Here is a 15415-nt window from a genome sequence, read left to right as displayed (position 1 = left end):
GTAATTATTCAACTGGCAAAGCAGGATATCTATTATCCCAAGACCCCACATGTGGAATGTCAATGGTGCCCAACCCCAGTTACGTGACAGCAAAAACACACTTTGCATGTCCAAACACCCTTTGAGAGTGGCAGTACCAGCCCCAGTAGAAAATAACTTAGAACCTTCTAAGCGGCTTGGACATTCAAAGCTCAAAACATCTTAACCCACATGAAAGAGATCATCTAAGAAAACCCCTATAATAAATTTTTCCCTTCTAAAGATAATAAAATTTCTTAAGCAGCAATTCTACTCCCTCCCACCCATCAACAACCGGGCCTGGGGTTGGGCAATATCACGTTGCAGTTGCTAGTTCCAGCAACTTGTACTGAACTCCCCTGGAAGTGTGATAAAGAATCTAAGTTCCAGGGAGGCCTGTTCACCCTGGAATGCTCCATGGGGTGTCCACAGACTTACCCATGGCAGTGGGGGGAGGGGAAACAAGCTGAACTTCTAAAATACTCAAATAGTTCTTTATTAATGTTAAAGGTTCATCCTATGAAAAAAATCATAAAAATACCTGCTTTATGGTACCAAGTTTTCCTTTCCATATAATTATAAGAACAAAAAAAATTTCAAATGTCCTCTTACTACCCATGCCATAAACACTCACAAAAATTTACAGAGACAGAATCATTTAAGCACTTACAACATTCAAGAGACCCTCTAAGTTTATACCAACATCATTCAGCAATAAAAACTTCCTGCCAGCCAATATCAAAACATTGCAACTGCATTTGTATTAGTCTTTTCTGGACATCCCTGAATAATTCAAGCAGCGCTGTCTGTATCAGGTAAGTCACTAAGGTGCCTGTAGATGAACTACTCCTACATAAAAAAGAAAACTAAGCCCAATACCTTTGTCTCTACTCACCGAAAAGGACAAACTGGTGGTCTGCCTCTGAGTGGCCAAAGAGCTACATTTATAGGATGTTGAAAAGAATGCTATTCAAACAGAAGAAAATTTAAGATAATCTTCCTGCTGATATAAAGACCCAATGAATCAAACTACTTAAGAAACAAGTAAAAAGTCCTTCAACACTTAATGATCTAAAACACTATGTTCAAACATTATTAGAGCTGATTTCCAAACCAAATCACCTGAAGAAATCTCCTTGGTTATTGTAAATGAGTGAATAGAATCAAATGCCAAAGAAGAAAACAGACACCTATTAGAAGAGACAACAACAGGTGGTGCAGCATTGCAAGACAGCCACAGCCACTTCAGTGCAAGTTAGATCCCTGGCCCCAGAGATGACCCAACATGGTATGGCAGAACTCTCCTGACCCACCTGCTGCTCCCTTCAGCAGTGTACTTGGTTGATCAGCCTGTTCTGCTCCCCACTCTGTCTCTGGTGGATTCACTAGTCACCCCTGCACCACTGACCTGTACCCCTGTTCTGTATGCATAAGCAAATAATTTTTTTTAATTTCTTTAAAAAAAGAAGTGACTACACATATCTCCAGGCAACAACTTTCCTTCTTAATGCATCAGAAATGCTGTGATAGAGCAAGTCTCAAATACAGCCTCAAACCAGGGTTCTCTGATCAATCTGACCCAACTACTAAACTATAAATTAAATTTGATACATATATGTTAAAGTTACAAATATCATAGCTATTGTGATTATCTTAACAAATAAGTTAGATCACTTGGTTATTAAATGAGCAATGATTTGATACTAGATAGTATGGGAACAGCAGCAGGAGATATATGACACCCAATGAGTGGTTATAGTGATTCTCTAGTCATAAACTAAATCATTTGTAACTACTGCTTGATTGAATCACACAAACATCTTACTGCATTCTTCTCCCTCATTCCATGTTATTTAGTCCTTAACTATCACAATAGTTATTCCAATGAACTCTAAGGAGAGAAGAAAAGACAGAAAGGAAGAAAAAGAAAATGAGGAATATATGTGTGTGGGGGTTGGGGGAAATCAAGAGATGTCAAGGTTAACAATCAGTGTCCAAATACTAAATTTAATGAAACCAAGCATCTTGACCTCTAACTTTCTAGTTTCAATTCCTTACAAAATAAATCATTCTTATTATCTATGGCCCAAATCCCAACTGTACCAGTATGTACTAGCTAAGTGGGTTTTTAAGTCACAATTTCATGCTAGGAACTAATCTCTTGTTCCAAATGGATAAATTTTCAAAAAGTAGAGATCAGGTTTGTTTGTTTGTTTATATGCATTACATATCATATATGTGTGTGTATATATGCATTACATATCATATATATATACATACATATATATATACATACATATATGATATGTAATGCATATGTGATATATCTGATATAGATGTAAATAACATTTACTCTGAAGCAAAGCTTCCACATCAATAAGCAAGTCTGAAGACAACAGTGATCAGGAATGCTGATGCTTATGTTGGGAATCATTATTTCGATATTTACAGAAACACTGGGCTTTATCAATGGTTTATTTGGTAGAAGACTAGCTGAGGTAGGTTCACATGCCTGACTCAATTTAGATGATTAGCTATGGGTATGTATTGTTTCTGCCAAAGGAGTAAGAATTTTCTTAAACTCTTAGGAAATGTTGTACATCAAGAATGTGGAAAGATTTCCACCAATAAGTTTAAAAGATTGTTCTTGGGCAATAAATGCTGAAAATTAGTCATCTGGTAAACTGAAATCACATTTTTTAATGCACTGTATCATTAACTTTTTTTTAGTTGTTACTGTGTCATTAACTTTAAAAAACTTTTTGCTGAAGTCTTAAACTGTTTTTGTATTTTTCTCTTTTAGTGATAAGTTATTTCTTGGGAAAAAATTCATATGCAAAAGCTCAAAGCTCTTCCATTATGACCTAATACATGAAAAATAAGGAATAAAAGATGCAGATGAGATTAAGTGAACACAAGAAAAATGATAGGATTCTAATTTCTACCTTGATCAAAGCATTATTTGAAATTGTGAGTTCCTACTCACAGGAGAGGATAAACACCCCTATAATCGCAGTGCCTAGCACAGTACCTCCTACTACTGAGAATATGCTCAATAAATGAACAATATGTGATGTATTAGAAAATATGGGGGAAGCCAGGATGATTTCGAAAAGATGATAAAGTCATGAAATTATGCTGACTTGTGAGTTTTATATAATGGATCCTGTTGCTTAGAGTGACAATTTCTTCCAATTGAATTAGTAACTCAACATTCATCTTCCATGCTAATCTGCATCAAAAGACAACCCCTAATCTTTGTAAACCTATTTCTATGTTCACGTCACTCTCTGCTAACTCAGAGAGTTGGCATAAAGGATGGGAGCCCTCAATGTGTGCAAAATATTACTTTTATAACCAGAACCGCTGAATGCAATGGAGAGAGTATTCTGTCCATTCGAGGTATGGTGATAGAGGAGCTACACAAGTTCTGATTCTACAAATCAAAATTTATAATTTTTATTATAAGCAACTTACTAAAATAGCATAACTGTGATTTTAGTTTCCCTATAAAGAGCCAGTGTAAACAAACAGGATTTTGTGGCGTCTACAAAATAGGATTATATTCACAAAGATTTCCATGGTAGAATGACACTGAATTTTTTGTATCTCCACTGCTATATTAATGTTAACAGATTGAAGGAAAAACTCCCAAAACACACTCGCCACCTGCTTATCTGATATACCAGGAGGCCTTTGGTCCTAAGTTGTTATGCCTGGACTGAAAGAGCATTTATAGGTCTCCAAATCACTCTCAGACTCTATAAATGTCAACACTTCATGTGACATGATTGCAATGACTTGAAACAACTCAATAGCTTGTTGATACAGAATCAACAATATTGTCACAACTAGGAGCTGGTGTTTGAGTTTCTGACCATATATGATAAATTTATAATATCTCAATATTAAAAGCAGCTTAAATAAAGTTTATCTGTAATGAGTGTCACAAGCAAGAAGAAAGGTCAATTGTACTCCCTAATATTTTTGCCTAATCTCCAGTTTGTCATAAGTAATGATAGCAAAATCCTATTATCACTATTATAAAATTTTAACCAAACATTAAAATAAAATTTTAGCATTTTAATGATAGAAAAAGTATTTCGATAATAAACTAAGATGCATGTACAATAAAATTTCTACTAATTCACATACTTTCCTTACTGGAATTTTGTATGAAACTTTTTAAAAAGGCAATCACACATCTGTCCTCAATATCTACTTGTTACTAAACTAACTGAGTTTAAGATGGACTTGTATTTAAACTCTCTGGTAGACAGTTTGCTTATCTACAAAACCTCTAACTTGCAAAGGCAGGCTCTGGTAAGGATCAGGCCTTGTGCTAAATCCAGGAGTACTGCTGTGAAAGCTGGTTCCCTCCAGGGCATTCCTGCCCCTCATCCACCTGTGACACGCTAAAAATTTAAGCAGTAAAATACTTGAGCTCCATACCTTCACCAAATATAATACATTCCACATAAAATAAGTACTTAATTTCAACATCAAAAAAAGTTAATAATATAAAGGCTTTCCCAAAGTAGACTTTAAATCATTAGCTTTTTACAGTCATAAAAGTCCATGTTTCAACTCATGGCACAGACTTGAGAAGGTAAGAAAATCCAGGATCTTAGTCAACCAAAACTAAGCTAAAATACTTTACATTTAGTTGATTTCAGATATTCTCCAGGACCTAGATTTAAAGGAATGTAATTTCAAATTCTTCCTTAAATCACTGAAAATAGTCATTATTATCTAGCTCTCTAAACTTTTTCTTATATAATAGAAAATTGTTACAAGTACAAGCATGTTCTTTAAAATAATTTGTGAAAATACCATTATAATACAGCTATTTTAGAGATCTTACCTTCTATCTTGTTGAATGAGAATAAATTGCCATAAATCTAAGCATCAAACCCTTCCCAAATGCAAGAATACACTACCCCATTGTCATAGCCACAATCCTATACTTCTCCGGTAACCTTACTACTTCTCTAAGTATTCTTGACATCACAAGCAGAGGCTCCAAACTTAATTAAACCCAATGTTTGAGCTCTGGTGGACCATTTATCAGTATGTTCATAAAGAGGCAACTCTCAGGAAACTACCATAGAGAGAACAAGCCCACAGCTGAAACCAATACAACCATACCATCTCCTGCCAGAAACTAACTGTAACATGAGGCCTGGTCCCTAACAAGGTTATGTTCACTGTTTACTAAGAGCACTCAGTACTTCACTATGTTTGGTGACTAAAGTTACAAAGCAAGAAAAACACCTTAAACTTCAAAGGCTTTTCTGATAAGCTGGGAATGAGGCGATTAGGACTTTATCTAGTTAAAAGGTCCTCTGCTTCATTTATCCCACTTCATCCAAAATCTTGCTCTACTCTCTTCACTGGATCCCTATAATGTGCCAGAGTTTCTATAACTCTCAACCCTGACCCCCAAAAATCTGCTATAAGTGAGCTTATTCACAGCAACAGGGTTTAAGTGATTATGAAAGTTCTCCATGGGTGTTTATATTTTCAGCAGAAAACTGGAAACCCTCAAAGGAATGAATTTTCTAGCGCTAAAATGCCACCCTTTTGTCTGATGGGCAGATGTTAAGGGAAGGTACATCTTATCAGAGATCCTAACACTAGGCCACATAACTGGTGGCCATCTTTGCTGATGTTGAAAGCCTCGTCAGCAATGAGGTAGCATTTTTTTACAAAAGCACAGGCCAGCAGAAGCCAAAGAATTTCCCAGGAGAATTTGGTGACATTGCTGCATCAGTGTATAATGCATTAAACACTAATTGAATGTGTTACATTAATTGATTGGAATGTGTTACATTACAACTAATCTTGCCTGAAGAAAAGAAATCTTGGCTAAAGAAATATTGCAAAGGGATGACTTCAAAAGAGAATCTGGTAACAAACACAATTTGTTGAAACAGTGTAGTTTTGGCCTTTTTTTCTTAAGGTTTTATTTATTTATGCATACAATAACTGGGATACAAGCCAGAGGTACAGGGGGTGAGAAGATTTACCAGAAACAAAGTGGGAAGCAGAATGGGTGGACCTACTGAAATACACTGCTGAAGGAAGCACTGGTTAAGACAGAGAGAGGTCTGCTGTGCCATGTGCATCAGCTCCCTGGCTAGGGATTGAACTCATGCTGCAGTTGCTGTGGATAGCTTCAGAATGCTTTAACCAACTATGCCACCTGGGAGGGCCCAGTTTTGGTTTTTTTATAAGCTGAAGCCTTTTACTATTTGTAACTTAAAGAATTCCTTCCACTGAAACACAAAATACAGCAATTCCATTCTATCCATTTGTTCATACTCCATCCCCACTACCTAGCATAAAGCAGAAGCTGGTTATAACAGCTGTTTTGAAAAAATGAAGTTACCTTTAAGATGCCTGTCACTAGCAGAACATGAAGCAATAACATGGATGCCTGGGTTCCTGAGGACACCATGGAAAGACCAAACCAACTTTCTAGTGCGAGTTAAATAAAAGAAAAGCAACTGTTGATCTTGTTCAAGTCAAACAAAATCCTCCCTGCAACAGAAATCCAGAGTAGAGCATACCTATCACCTCCCCCCAAGTGACCGAATTGCTTTACAACAACTCAAGCAGTTCTTCCACCTTTCCACTAGAGATTTCTTGAGCTCCTCCTTGTGCATGGCACTGTGCCAGACACAGGATACCAAACGAAGCAGTCATAATAACTCTTAACATCAGTGGCCTATTCTAGAAAAAGAGATAAAAGTACAGACATAAATAATTATAATTCGTGGTATGATGATAAGTGCTGTAAAAGAGGTTCAGATAACATTGAGTAGAGTGAAAGAAGGGCCCTGTGGAGGAAGATGCATTTAAGTTACAATGTATATCTGAAGGAAGGGTATGGTTGGCAGAGCAAACAAGTGGAATTGGCACAGAGTCATCAAATCTAATGCATGTCCAAGAAAGAATCAGATTCTTCATTCTATGTAACTGGCATGCACGTTCAAAAAATAAAGATCATGCTTGGGGCTTTGTTCAGTAAAAAAGCAAATTTTGCAAAATCATAGCACCCTCTAAAGCCACTGAGCACCTCAATGGAGTCAATTCACCAATTATTTATGGAGTACAGCCATCAGTAGAACATTTCTCTCAACCCATAAAGCTATTCTAATTTTTTTAAAGATTTATTTATTTATTCATACAGAGCTGGGGTACGGCCAGAGATGCAGAGGGTGAGAGGATTCACCAGGTACAGAGTGGGGAGCAGAACAGGCAGACTGTCGAAGTACACTGCTCAGGGGAGCAGCGGGCGGGTCAGGAGAGGTCTGCCCCGCCATGTGGTCACCTCCCAGGCAGGCGGGAATCGAACTCATGCAGAAGTGGCTTAAGCTTCTTAGTGAAGTGCTTTAACCCGCTGCGCCACCAGGGAGGGCCCAAAGCTATTCTAATTTTAAATAAATTTCATCAAATATTTCCCACATTTGGGGAACAAAACCTTTGGGAGGTATACTTTGCCAATATTCTTTGAACTGGAAAAAAAAATGATTCCAGGTGTATTCTCTGATTGAATAAACTATAATTGTACAAAAGTATTTCTCCTTTCCTTCTTATAATTCATTACTTTATTACATATACTGTGTGTTCATGAAAAGATACAGAATCACAAGATCAAAGAGGAATTAAGAGAGCGTTAAAGCATGCAAGATCCAGAGCCAAACTTCTTATTCTGCCTGAATTTTTCTCATTCATAAAATGGGGTCAGTAATGGCACCTAACTCTCTGGACTGTGATAAGACTAAAGGTTATATGTTCTAGGGATATATGAGTAAGTTATAGTAAGTGTCAGCTCTTACCACCAGTATTATTCCTTCCTGCCTCTTTGTTCACTCTATCAACCAATATGCACCTTCAATAGAAGCATTACTGGCATTAAGTATGGACAGTTTCTTGTAGTGTGGAACTGTTTATTCAGTTGGTTGGCACCCTTCTCCACTGTCTTCTACGTGCTAGCAGTCACACTCAGGCATTTTGACAACCAAAAACATGCACTTATACATTTCTAGATTCTCCCAAGGCAGCTGTGCATTGCCACTAGCAATCAATGAGTTAATCAAAACAAAAACAAAAATGAAACAGTGCCTGTCATACCCAGATGTTAATGAGCCATAATTTTTCAGACAAGAGAATTAAAAAAAAAACATCATCACATATTTATTAATATAAATAACATACATGTACATTGGGATGTCATGTCTAATATTCTCATAAACATCAATTTTTGAAATAAATAATGGCAATCATCAAAAAGAGCAACAAATAAAAACTGGTCTGGGCCCACTCCCTGACACAGTGGGTTAAAGTGCAGCACTAAGAAGCTAAAGCCACTTCAGCATGAGTTCGATCCCCGCCCCAGAGGTGACCCACATGGCGTAGCAGATCTCTCCTGAACTGCCCGCTGCTTCCCTCAGGAGTGTACTTCGTCGATCTGCCTGTCCTGCTTCCCACTCTGTCTCTGGTGAAGCCTCTCACCACCCCTGCACCTCTGGCCTGCTTCCCAGTTCTGTATATATACATAAATAAATAAATCTTAAAAAAAAAAAAAACTGGTCTATATTCTATTGTGACTCTATTCTCATCTCATCATATCCAGATCCACAAATTTAGTTTTGACTTTCATCATTTGATTCTCAGATGATGATGATAATCCTCTGACTTAACTGGGTAGATGTGCTGTTCTCATTACAGTAAGAAGTATGATCATGTACTTCCCAGTTTGCTTGACAAAGCTTCCTAGATTCTCACTAGAGTCCACTCTCCCAACTTCGTCTCCTACTGACAGTTTCCCTCAAGATTCAGTTCAAATGGCAAATTTGTGCAGTATTCCTTGCTGCATGACTCCTATAGGCTTACATGACTTTACTGCATCCTTTCCTAAGCTCCCAAATCAGCACCTCTCACAGTGTAGATAGCCGATTATTTACATGACACCTCAGTCTCCAGTCTGGACACCACAGATTCTCAGTAAATGCTTGTGGAAAAAATACACAAGTGATAATATTAGCTAATTACTAACCAAATCTAGCTTGTTAACTTTCTCACTTATTAAACTATTAACTGGTATTTCCTTAAGGTTCATGAAATAAGGAACTATTATAGGAGAAAAGAGCATATCATTGATTGTGGTTCTTATATACTCTACCTAAAAACCTCTCACAAAGGCTAATGTTCATCTTCAAATGTACTCTACCCACTGGAAATCCCTTCTCTTCATGAGAGGACACACCTGAGCTGCACCGAGACCCATGATTCCATTATTCTAGTTCTCAGTTACAGAGACATTATCACTAAATTCTGCATATGGTCAAGTTCACAGGAGCATGGACAGGACACATAAAAACATTGTGTTCATTGAGCAGTTTGACAGTTTCTATAACATGAGGTTTGGATCTGTGCTTTCAAGACCTAAGGTAAAGGAGCAAACATCAGTGTGGGCAGAGTTGGGGTGAGAGGGGAGTGGACAGGACAGAGGTGTTAAACGTCATGTTACAAGGGTTGTCTTCTAAGGCTTCCTTGTCTGATAATTTTATCTCCTTTAAAAAAAAAAAAAAACTATGTTTTCCCCCAGAAAATTCTATGGATAGATTTTTTAACAAGTGCTCCCTTTCTTTCAAAGACCACAGCATGATGGTTGCTCTCCTGCATTGACCCAAACAAGAATTGGTTGACTATGAACAATTTAGCCCCAGGTTCCCTGTGGGGCCAAATGATTGCTGAATGCTCACCAAGTGCCAAGACCTTACATGTTCACAATGTATTTTAAATACTCCCAGGAACAAGTGGAGCAAAAATCACTAATGCCCAATATAGAGTCCAGGAAATTGAATCTCAGAAAAGTCAAGTGCCCCAGGAGTATACATCTGAAAAGTGACTGAGCTAAATCTCCAAACTCCAGCACCAAGCAGTCAAGGGCTTGTTTATCCACACCAGCAAGGGCTTGTTTACAAGTTAACTATACTCAGATTGAGGCTTCTTGGACAGATGGCGAATGGACAGTGTGGGTAAAACCAGAGAGTTCCAGTGATATTTAGCAGGAAAAGCACACGAATATTTAAATTTACATCAGTGGTTTCAGCTCATTTCCATGATGGAGGGTACCTTCAAAGAATAGTAGGAATTTCCCTTTACAAGATGTGATTTTTACATAGAAAGTTTGCAAATATGGAAATATACACTGACTCCTCAAAAGTTATTCAAGATGCCAAAAAAATCCTTCTTAAGGCAATCCTAAAAAATACTATACTATCTGTTCTACATTGCAAGCCCCTTAGTGTTCAATGTCTTTTGGAAAATGCAACAAAATGTTAAGCATGGGATTGAGTTTTGTATTGTTCCAACTCAATGTTTCATTGGAGACCAAGATATAATATAATCGTGTAAATAGGGGGGAAAATACATGCTTTCTTAGTAAGTTTGTTTTCCCTTATTTCCCTTATCTTTTCACATTATTTCAGAATGTGCTGAGATAAAGGAGCAAAGGTATCCTTCAGCTGCCTTCTCCATAAAATCACATATTAAAAGTTACCCTGACATATTCCTCTCAAGCTATGGAACTGGACTTCTTGTTTGTAAGACTAAGTTGGGCAGGGAGGGAATAAGATGAGAAGGAGAAAGTTTCAAATTTGTCATCAATAAAATAAATCAGTAAATAACCTTTAATCTTCAAAGTACAATTTACCTATTTAGTCATTTATTCACAAAATTGATGGAAATTGTTAACAAGGAGCTAATTGATTTAAGTCACCTGATTACCACAGTTAATTAACCACAGTGACTTAATCTTCTTTGAAAACATCAACTAATCATTTCCTAGGTGTCAAAGGGTAAATTGTTAAATAAAAAATAAACCTCCATCCTCCTCTTCATGGCAGACTTCTTGAGTGTGTTTTCTTTGCAGATTCCAATCTAGCAACAAACCAAGATTTTTGTTTTTTTTTTGGGGGGGGGGGGTTGTATATGGCTAGACTGAAAGAGCTGCCATTTTCCAAAGTTTTCCTCCACTATTATAAAGGAAAACCTGTCTTGCAACCTTATTCCATTTCATTTATTTCAAAAATCAAAAAAAAAAGTTCTAGAAACACTTCTTGAATAAAAGTGAACAAATAAAGGCAATCAAGGCTTCCCAGCACAAAAGCATTGGGAAGGAGGTGATTAAATTGTTCTAATCCTGATTAGAAATGTGGTTACATGCACATACATACAAAGTATTAAAATTTATAGCTCTAGAGGCACAAACAAACTTGATTGTAGTTTATATTGAATTTTTAAATAAATTAAAGCACTTTATTATTGTCAATATTCAAAGCCTGCCCCTATAAGAACTTATATTACTTTTACAGATAGAAAAATTGAGACCCGTCATTTGCTTTCAACTCAAAAAAATAAGTGCTATTAGGAAAAATAAGAATACATCCTGTGCTTCTTATCACTCCCGTTTTCCATGAGTAGATCTACTGCTTCACTGAAAGACAAACAGAACCAGTTGTCTTTGATGTGCCAATCCACCCTGAGTACAAGAAGATTCTGGAGGGAACCAAAGTCCCAGGTCACTGTGACAAATCACCCTTAGACCTCCTACAGGGAAAGAAGGACAGGGCCTTCATAAAACTCCAACCCTCTTCCCTTTCTCTCTCTGTCAATCACAGAAAAATATTTGAAAAATAAATCTGGATTACAGTGGAATTTTCTTGCACATAGTCACAATCAGCAGCAACTATTAAAAAATCTCTTTGATTTCCTAAATAGGGAGGACATTCAATGCCGTATCTATCCTTCTTAGTCAAGTCCCACATTTTGTCTTGTCTGCACTGTTGGGTTTAATGGTTTACCAAAAAAAAAATCAACTTTCACTGCCTCCCAGATAGTACTTTCAATTTTTAAACCATGTATTTTTGTTTTTCACTAGAATCTCAGCTTCCACTGATTACTTAGCAAATTCTTTCAACACCTCACTGCACCACATATTTGGGAAGGAGTAAAGTTTTTATATTTGAAGTGAACTGGAAAAAAGGTTCAGAGTTTTTGGTATATCTTAAGCAATTGACTTGGGGAATGAATAGTCTATTCATTTACACACTATTTTATATCACATACCATCATTTACACACTATTTTATATTTTATTTTATATATATTTTATTTTAATACACTATATTTTATATGTGATATAAAAGAGAAGCTAATTTAAGTAGAACAACTAAGAAGTAAAATCTGCTTCAAGACTACCTCTCAAAAATGGTACCTTTTCCCTCCTTCCATTCCCTTGCATTGAATCTCATTCTCTCTGAACTTTGATCTGGCAAACATTTATTGTGCATTACTAACTATCCTACCAGGGTAAACATTTTTGCACTTTAACCAGAGTTTAGGAGAAAACAATGTCTTACTCTAAGAACTGACTTGAACAGTGACAGAGCAGACATCCTCAATCAGGGTGAGAGACACTTTAGGGCCAAGAGACCTTTCAGCATATCCAACACACAAGCCCAATGTCTTCCCCATCTCTTATAAGAGCAGCCTCCTCAGACACAGACTCCACACTTGGTTGTTCAATACTCTCGTCTAGTAGAATAAGAGAGCTTGGTAATTTTATATCCAAATTAAACAACCACTTTTAAAAATCTATGTTATTGCCTTCTTAATAGGAAGTTAGGATAGAATTGATTCAGCAAGGGCCTTTTCAAATAAAAGACATAACTGTGCATAAGACATCCCAGATAATGTTAAGGTAGGATAGAAGAAAACCAACAGGCATGAAACAGTACGTAAGGAATATACAGAAAAAAACAGCTTAAAATAGAAATGCACTCTTCTCAACAGTAAACTATTCTGTGGGTAGCCCTATGCAATGGGAATCCTACCCTTTGTAAAATCCACTTGCATCATGTCTAGAGCAAGAGAAGTTCTTCGATGTTCATCATGTCTAGAGCAAGAGAAGTTCTTTATTGAATGAATGACTGTCTACAGTAGCACAAAAATATCCTAAGAGTTGAGTAGCAAAGGTAGCAACCTCTGAAATAAGATCACCTTATCATGAAATAAGGCTTTGGTTGCTTCCAGAGTCATTATCGTCCTTACTTATCACAGTGACAATATGATAGAATAAGGGCTCCAGATACAAATCTTGGTTCCACTTAATTGCTATATGGCTTTGGGAAATTTATTTCTCCTGTCTTTGCCTTGGTCCATAATATTTAGACTGCTAATGAAGAAGTGGCTAAACTAATATCTGTACAACACTTAAGGTAGTGTATATACTTAGAAAGCACTCCAAAAATTATTTTAGGTCATTCCCCTCAACTTCTTCCATATATGCATGTATCTCCATCATTTTTCTGTCTCTAACCAATTTAGTCATGGTTGCACTTGCAATCCTTGAGAGAATGGGATCCGAAATGAAAAGATTGTGCCCAGAGCACAAGTGGTCTTAGACATTTTTCAACAGGCTGGGGCCCTCTTTAGTTGGACTGATTTTTCCTTCATTCATCAGAAACAAGACTCATAAATGTCCTGACTTGACATGTGATGTTCTTTCCACCACAGTCTACACCGCCTTCCTGAATTGGGAAACCACTCCCCTCTTCAAAGAGGGTCTTTGTCTGATCAAGGCTGTTTTCACTGCACCATGGTCTCAGACAGCTTTCTTTTGTATTCTGTTTAAACAGTGAATGACAGTCTACTAACATAACTAAACAAAACTTAAACTGAAAACTTAGGCTTATCTTTTTGTATAAACTACTGTATCAAATCTGCCCTAAAAATAGGAGAATGACCCATTCTGTATGTATAAGGGATTCTCACAGAGTAACCATGCATCTGGGGTGGAAGTCAAAAAGACCAATGTAGAATCAGTTATTCTCAAAAGCACTGAGAATCATCAATGGGGAGGTAGAGTGGGGGCGGGAGGAAGAGGCGTGAAGCAGAGGAAAGGGGAGAGTTAAATGGAGTGAAGTAGCATTGCTAAGCCATTTGTTTGACAGAATTTTTTCCTCCATTAGGATTTTGAAGGAGTCTCCAGCTGTTGCATAAATGGTAGCATTGATCCACCCACTGATTCAGTTTATACCCATTTATTTAGCCCTTTTTTGGCAGAAATAAAAATCCCTGCTCTTGAGGAATTTATGTCCAAAGGAAGACACAAGTAAATTACTCACATTACATCAGATGGTAACTGGTATAATGGAGAAAGTAAATTAGAAAAGAATCAAGGAAGACCACACTGAGAACATGACTTATGAGCTAAGACCTGCAGGAACTGGGGAACAATAAAAATTATTCACTATATTGGGGGAAAAAACAAGGAGAGAGAAGGAGTGGAGGTAAAGTGGAAGCCAGATGGTTAGGTCTTATAAACTAATTTAAGGACTCAGACTCTGACAGTTAATGAGATGGAAGGCAATAGTACACTCAAGAGAGGCCACCCAGATGCCCCTTCAAGGAAGGACCGGCTGCAGGGAAGGATTTTCTACCTGGACTTGCTCCTTTGACATTTACCTCAGCTGTAGAAAGGAACCTTGGCCATGGACCTTCCCTTCCAAGGTAGCCCACATCTAGTGACTAAGGAAGATGTTTTCAGTCTGACACAGAACACTGTCATAGCAACTCTAACTCCAGAGTTCCCCTCTGGGTTGATCGTATCATAGTTCAATTTGTTCCTCTACTTATTCTTATTTCCTTCCCATCAGACACTTATCTTAATCACTCACACTTCAAACGCCATCTCAGCATCCATTTCTGGACAATCCAATTTATGTGTGAGAGAAACCAATGGAACTTCTGAGCAGAGGAGTGACATGTTCTGATGTTTTAAAAAGATATGAGTAAATAGAATGAGAATAGAAGGGAAGCAGGGGATCAGTAAGGAAGCTATTGTAATAGTCCAGGCAGAAGAAGACTATGACATGAATAGTGTGGTAGCAGTAAAGATGATGCAAGGTTCATGAATTCTAGATATATTTTCAAGTTTGAAAGAATGGGATTCTTTGGTTGATTGAATGTGAAATTAAAAAAGAAAAGAAGGGCTCTCCCTGGTGGCGCAACAGGTTAAAGCACCGCATAATGAGGCTCTCTGAAGCCACTGCAGCAGGAGTTCGATCCCTGGCCAGGGAGCTGACCGACATGGTGCGGCAGACCTCTTCACCTACCCGCTGCTCCCCTCAGCAGTGTACTTTGTCAATCTGCCTGTTCTGCTCCCCACTCCATCTCTGGTGAAGTCTCTCACCACCCCTGCACCTCTGGCTTGTGTCCCAGTTCTGTAAGCATAAATAAATAAATAAATCTGAAAGAAAGAAAGAAAGAAAGAAAGAAAGAAAGAAAGAAAGAAAGAAAGAAAGAAAGAAAGAAAGAAAGAA

The 15415-nt window shown here is 37.4% G+C and overlaps 1 protein-coding gene across 1 annotated transcript in view; it reads right to left on the bottom strand.

Moving 5' to 3' along the window:
- Positions 1 to 9313, bottom strand: part of LRP2 (low density lipoprotein receptor-related protein 2) — a 163707-nt gene extending 154394 nt beyond the window's left edge. Inside the window, exons 1-4 of the mRNA XM_004674868.1 lie at positions 9293 to 9313; positions 6649 to 6753; positions 3368 to 3454; positions 457 to 535 (exon numbers count right to left, since the gene is read on the bottom strand). Coding sequence (XP_004674925.1) covers positions 457 to 535; positions 3368 to 3454; positions 6649 to 6753; positions 9293 to 9313 — 292 coding nt within the window. The remainder of the gene's footprint in view (positions 1 to 456; positions 536 to 3367; positions 3455 to 6648; positions 6754 to 9292) is intronic.
- Positions 9314 to 15415: the final 6102 nt, after the last annotated feature.

The sequence above is a fragment of the Condylura cristata genome, unplaced genomic scaffold (assembly GCF_000260355.1).
Source record: "Condylura cristata isolate star-nosed mole 26May11 unplaced genomic scaffold, ConCri1.0 scaffold00002, whole genome shotgun sequence".
Classification (NCBI taxonomy): domain Eukaryota; kingdom Metazoa; phylum Chordata; class Mammalia; order Eulipotyphla; family Talpidae; genus Condylura; species Condylura cristata.
Note: the sequence above shows the minus strand (reverse complement) of the source record. Positions and strands in the feature narration are given on the sequence as shown.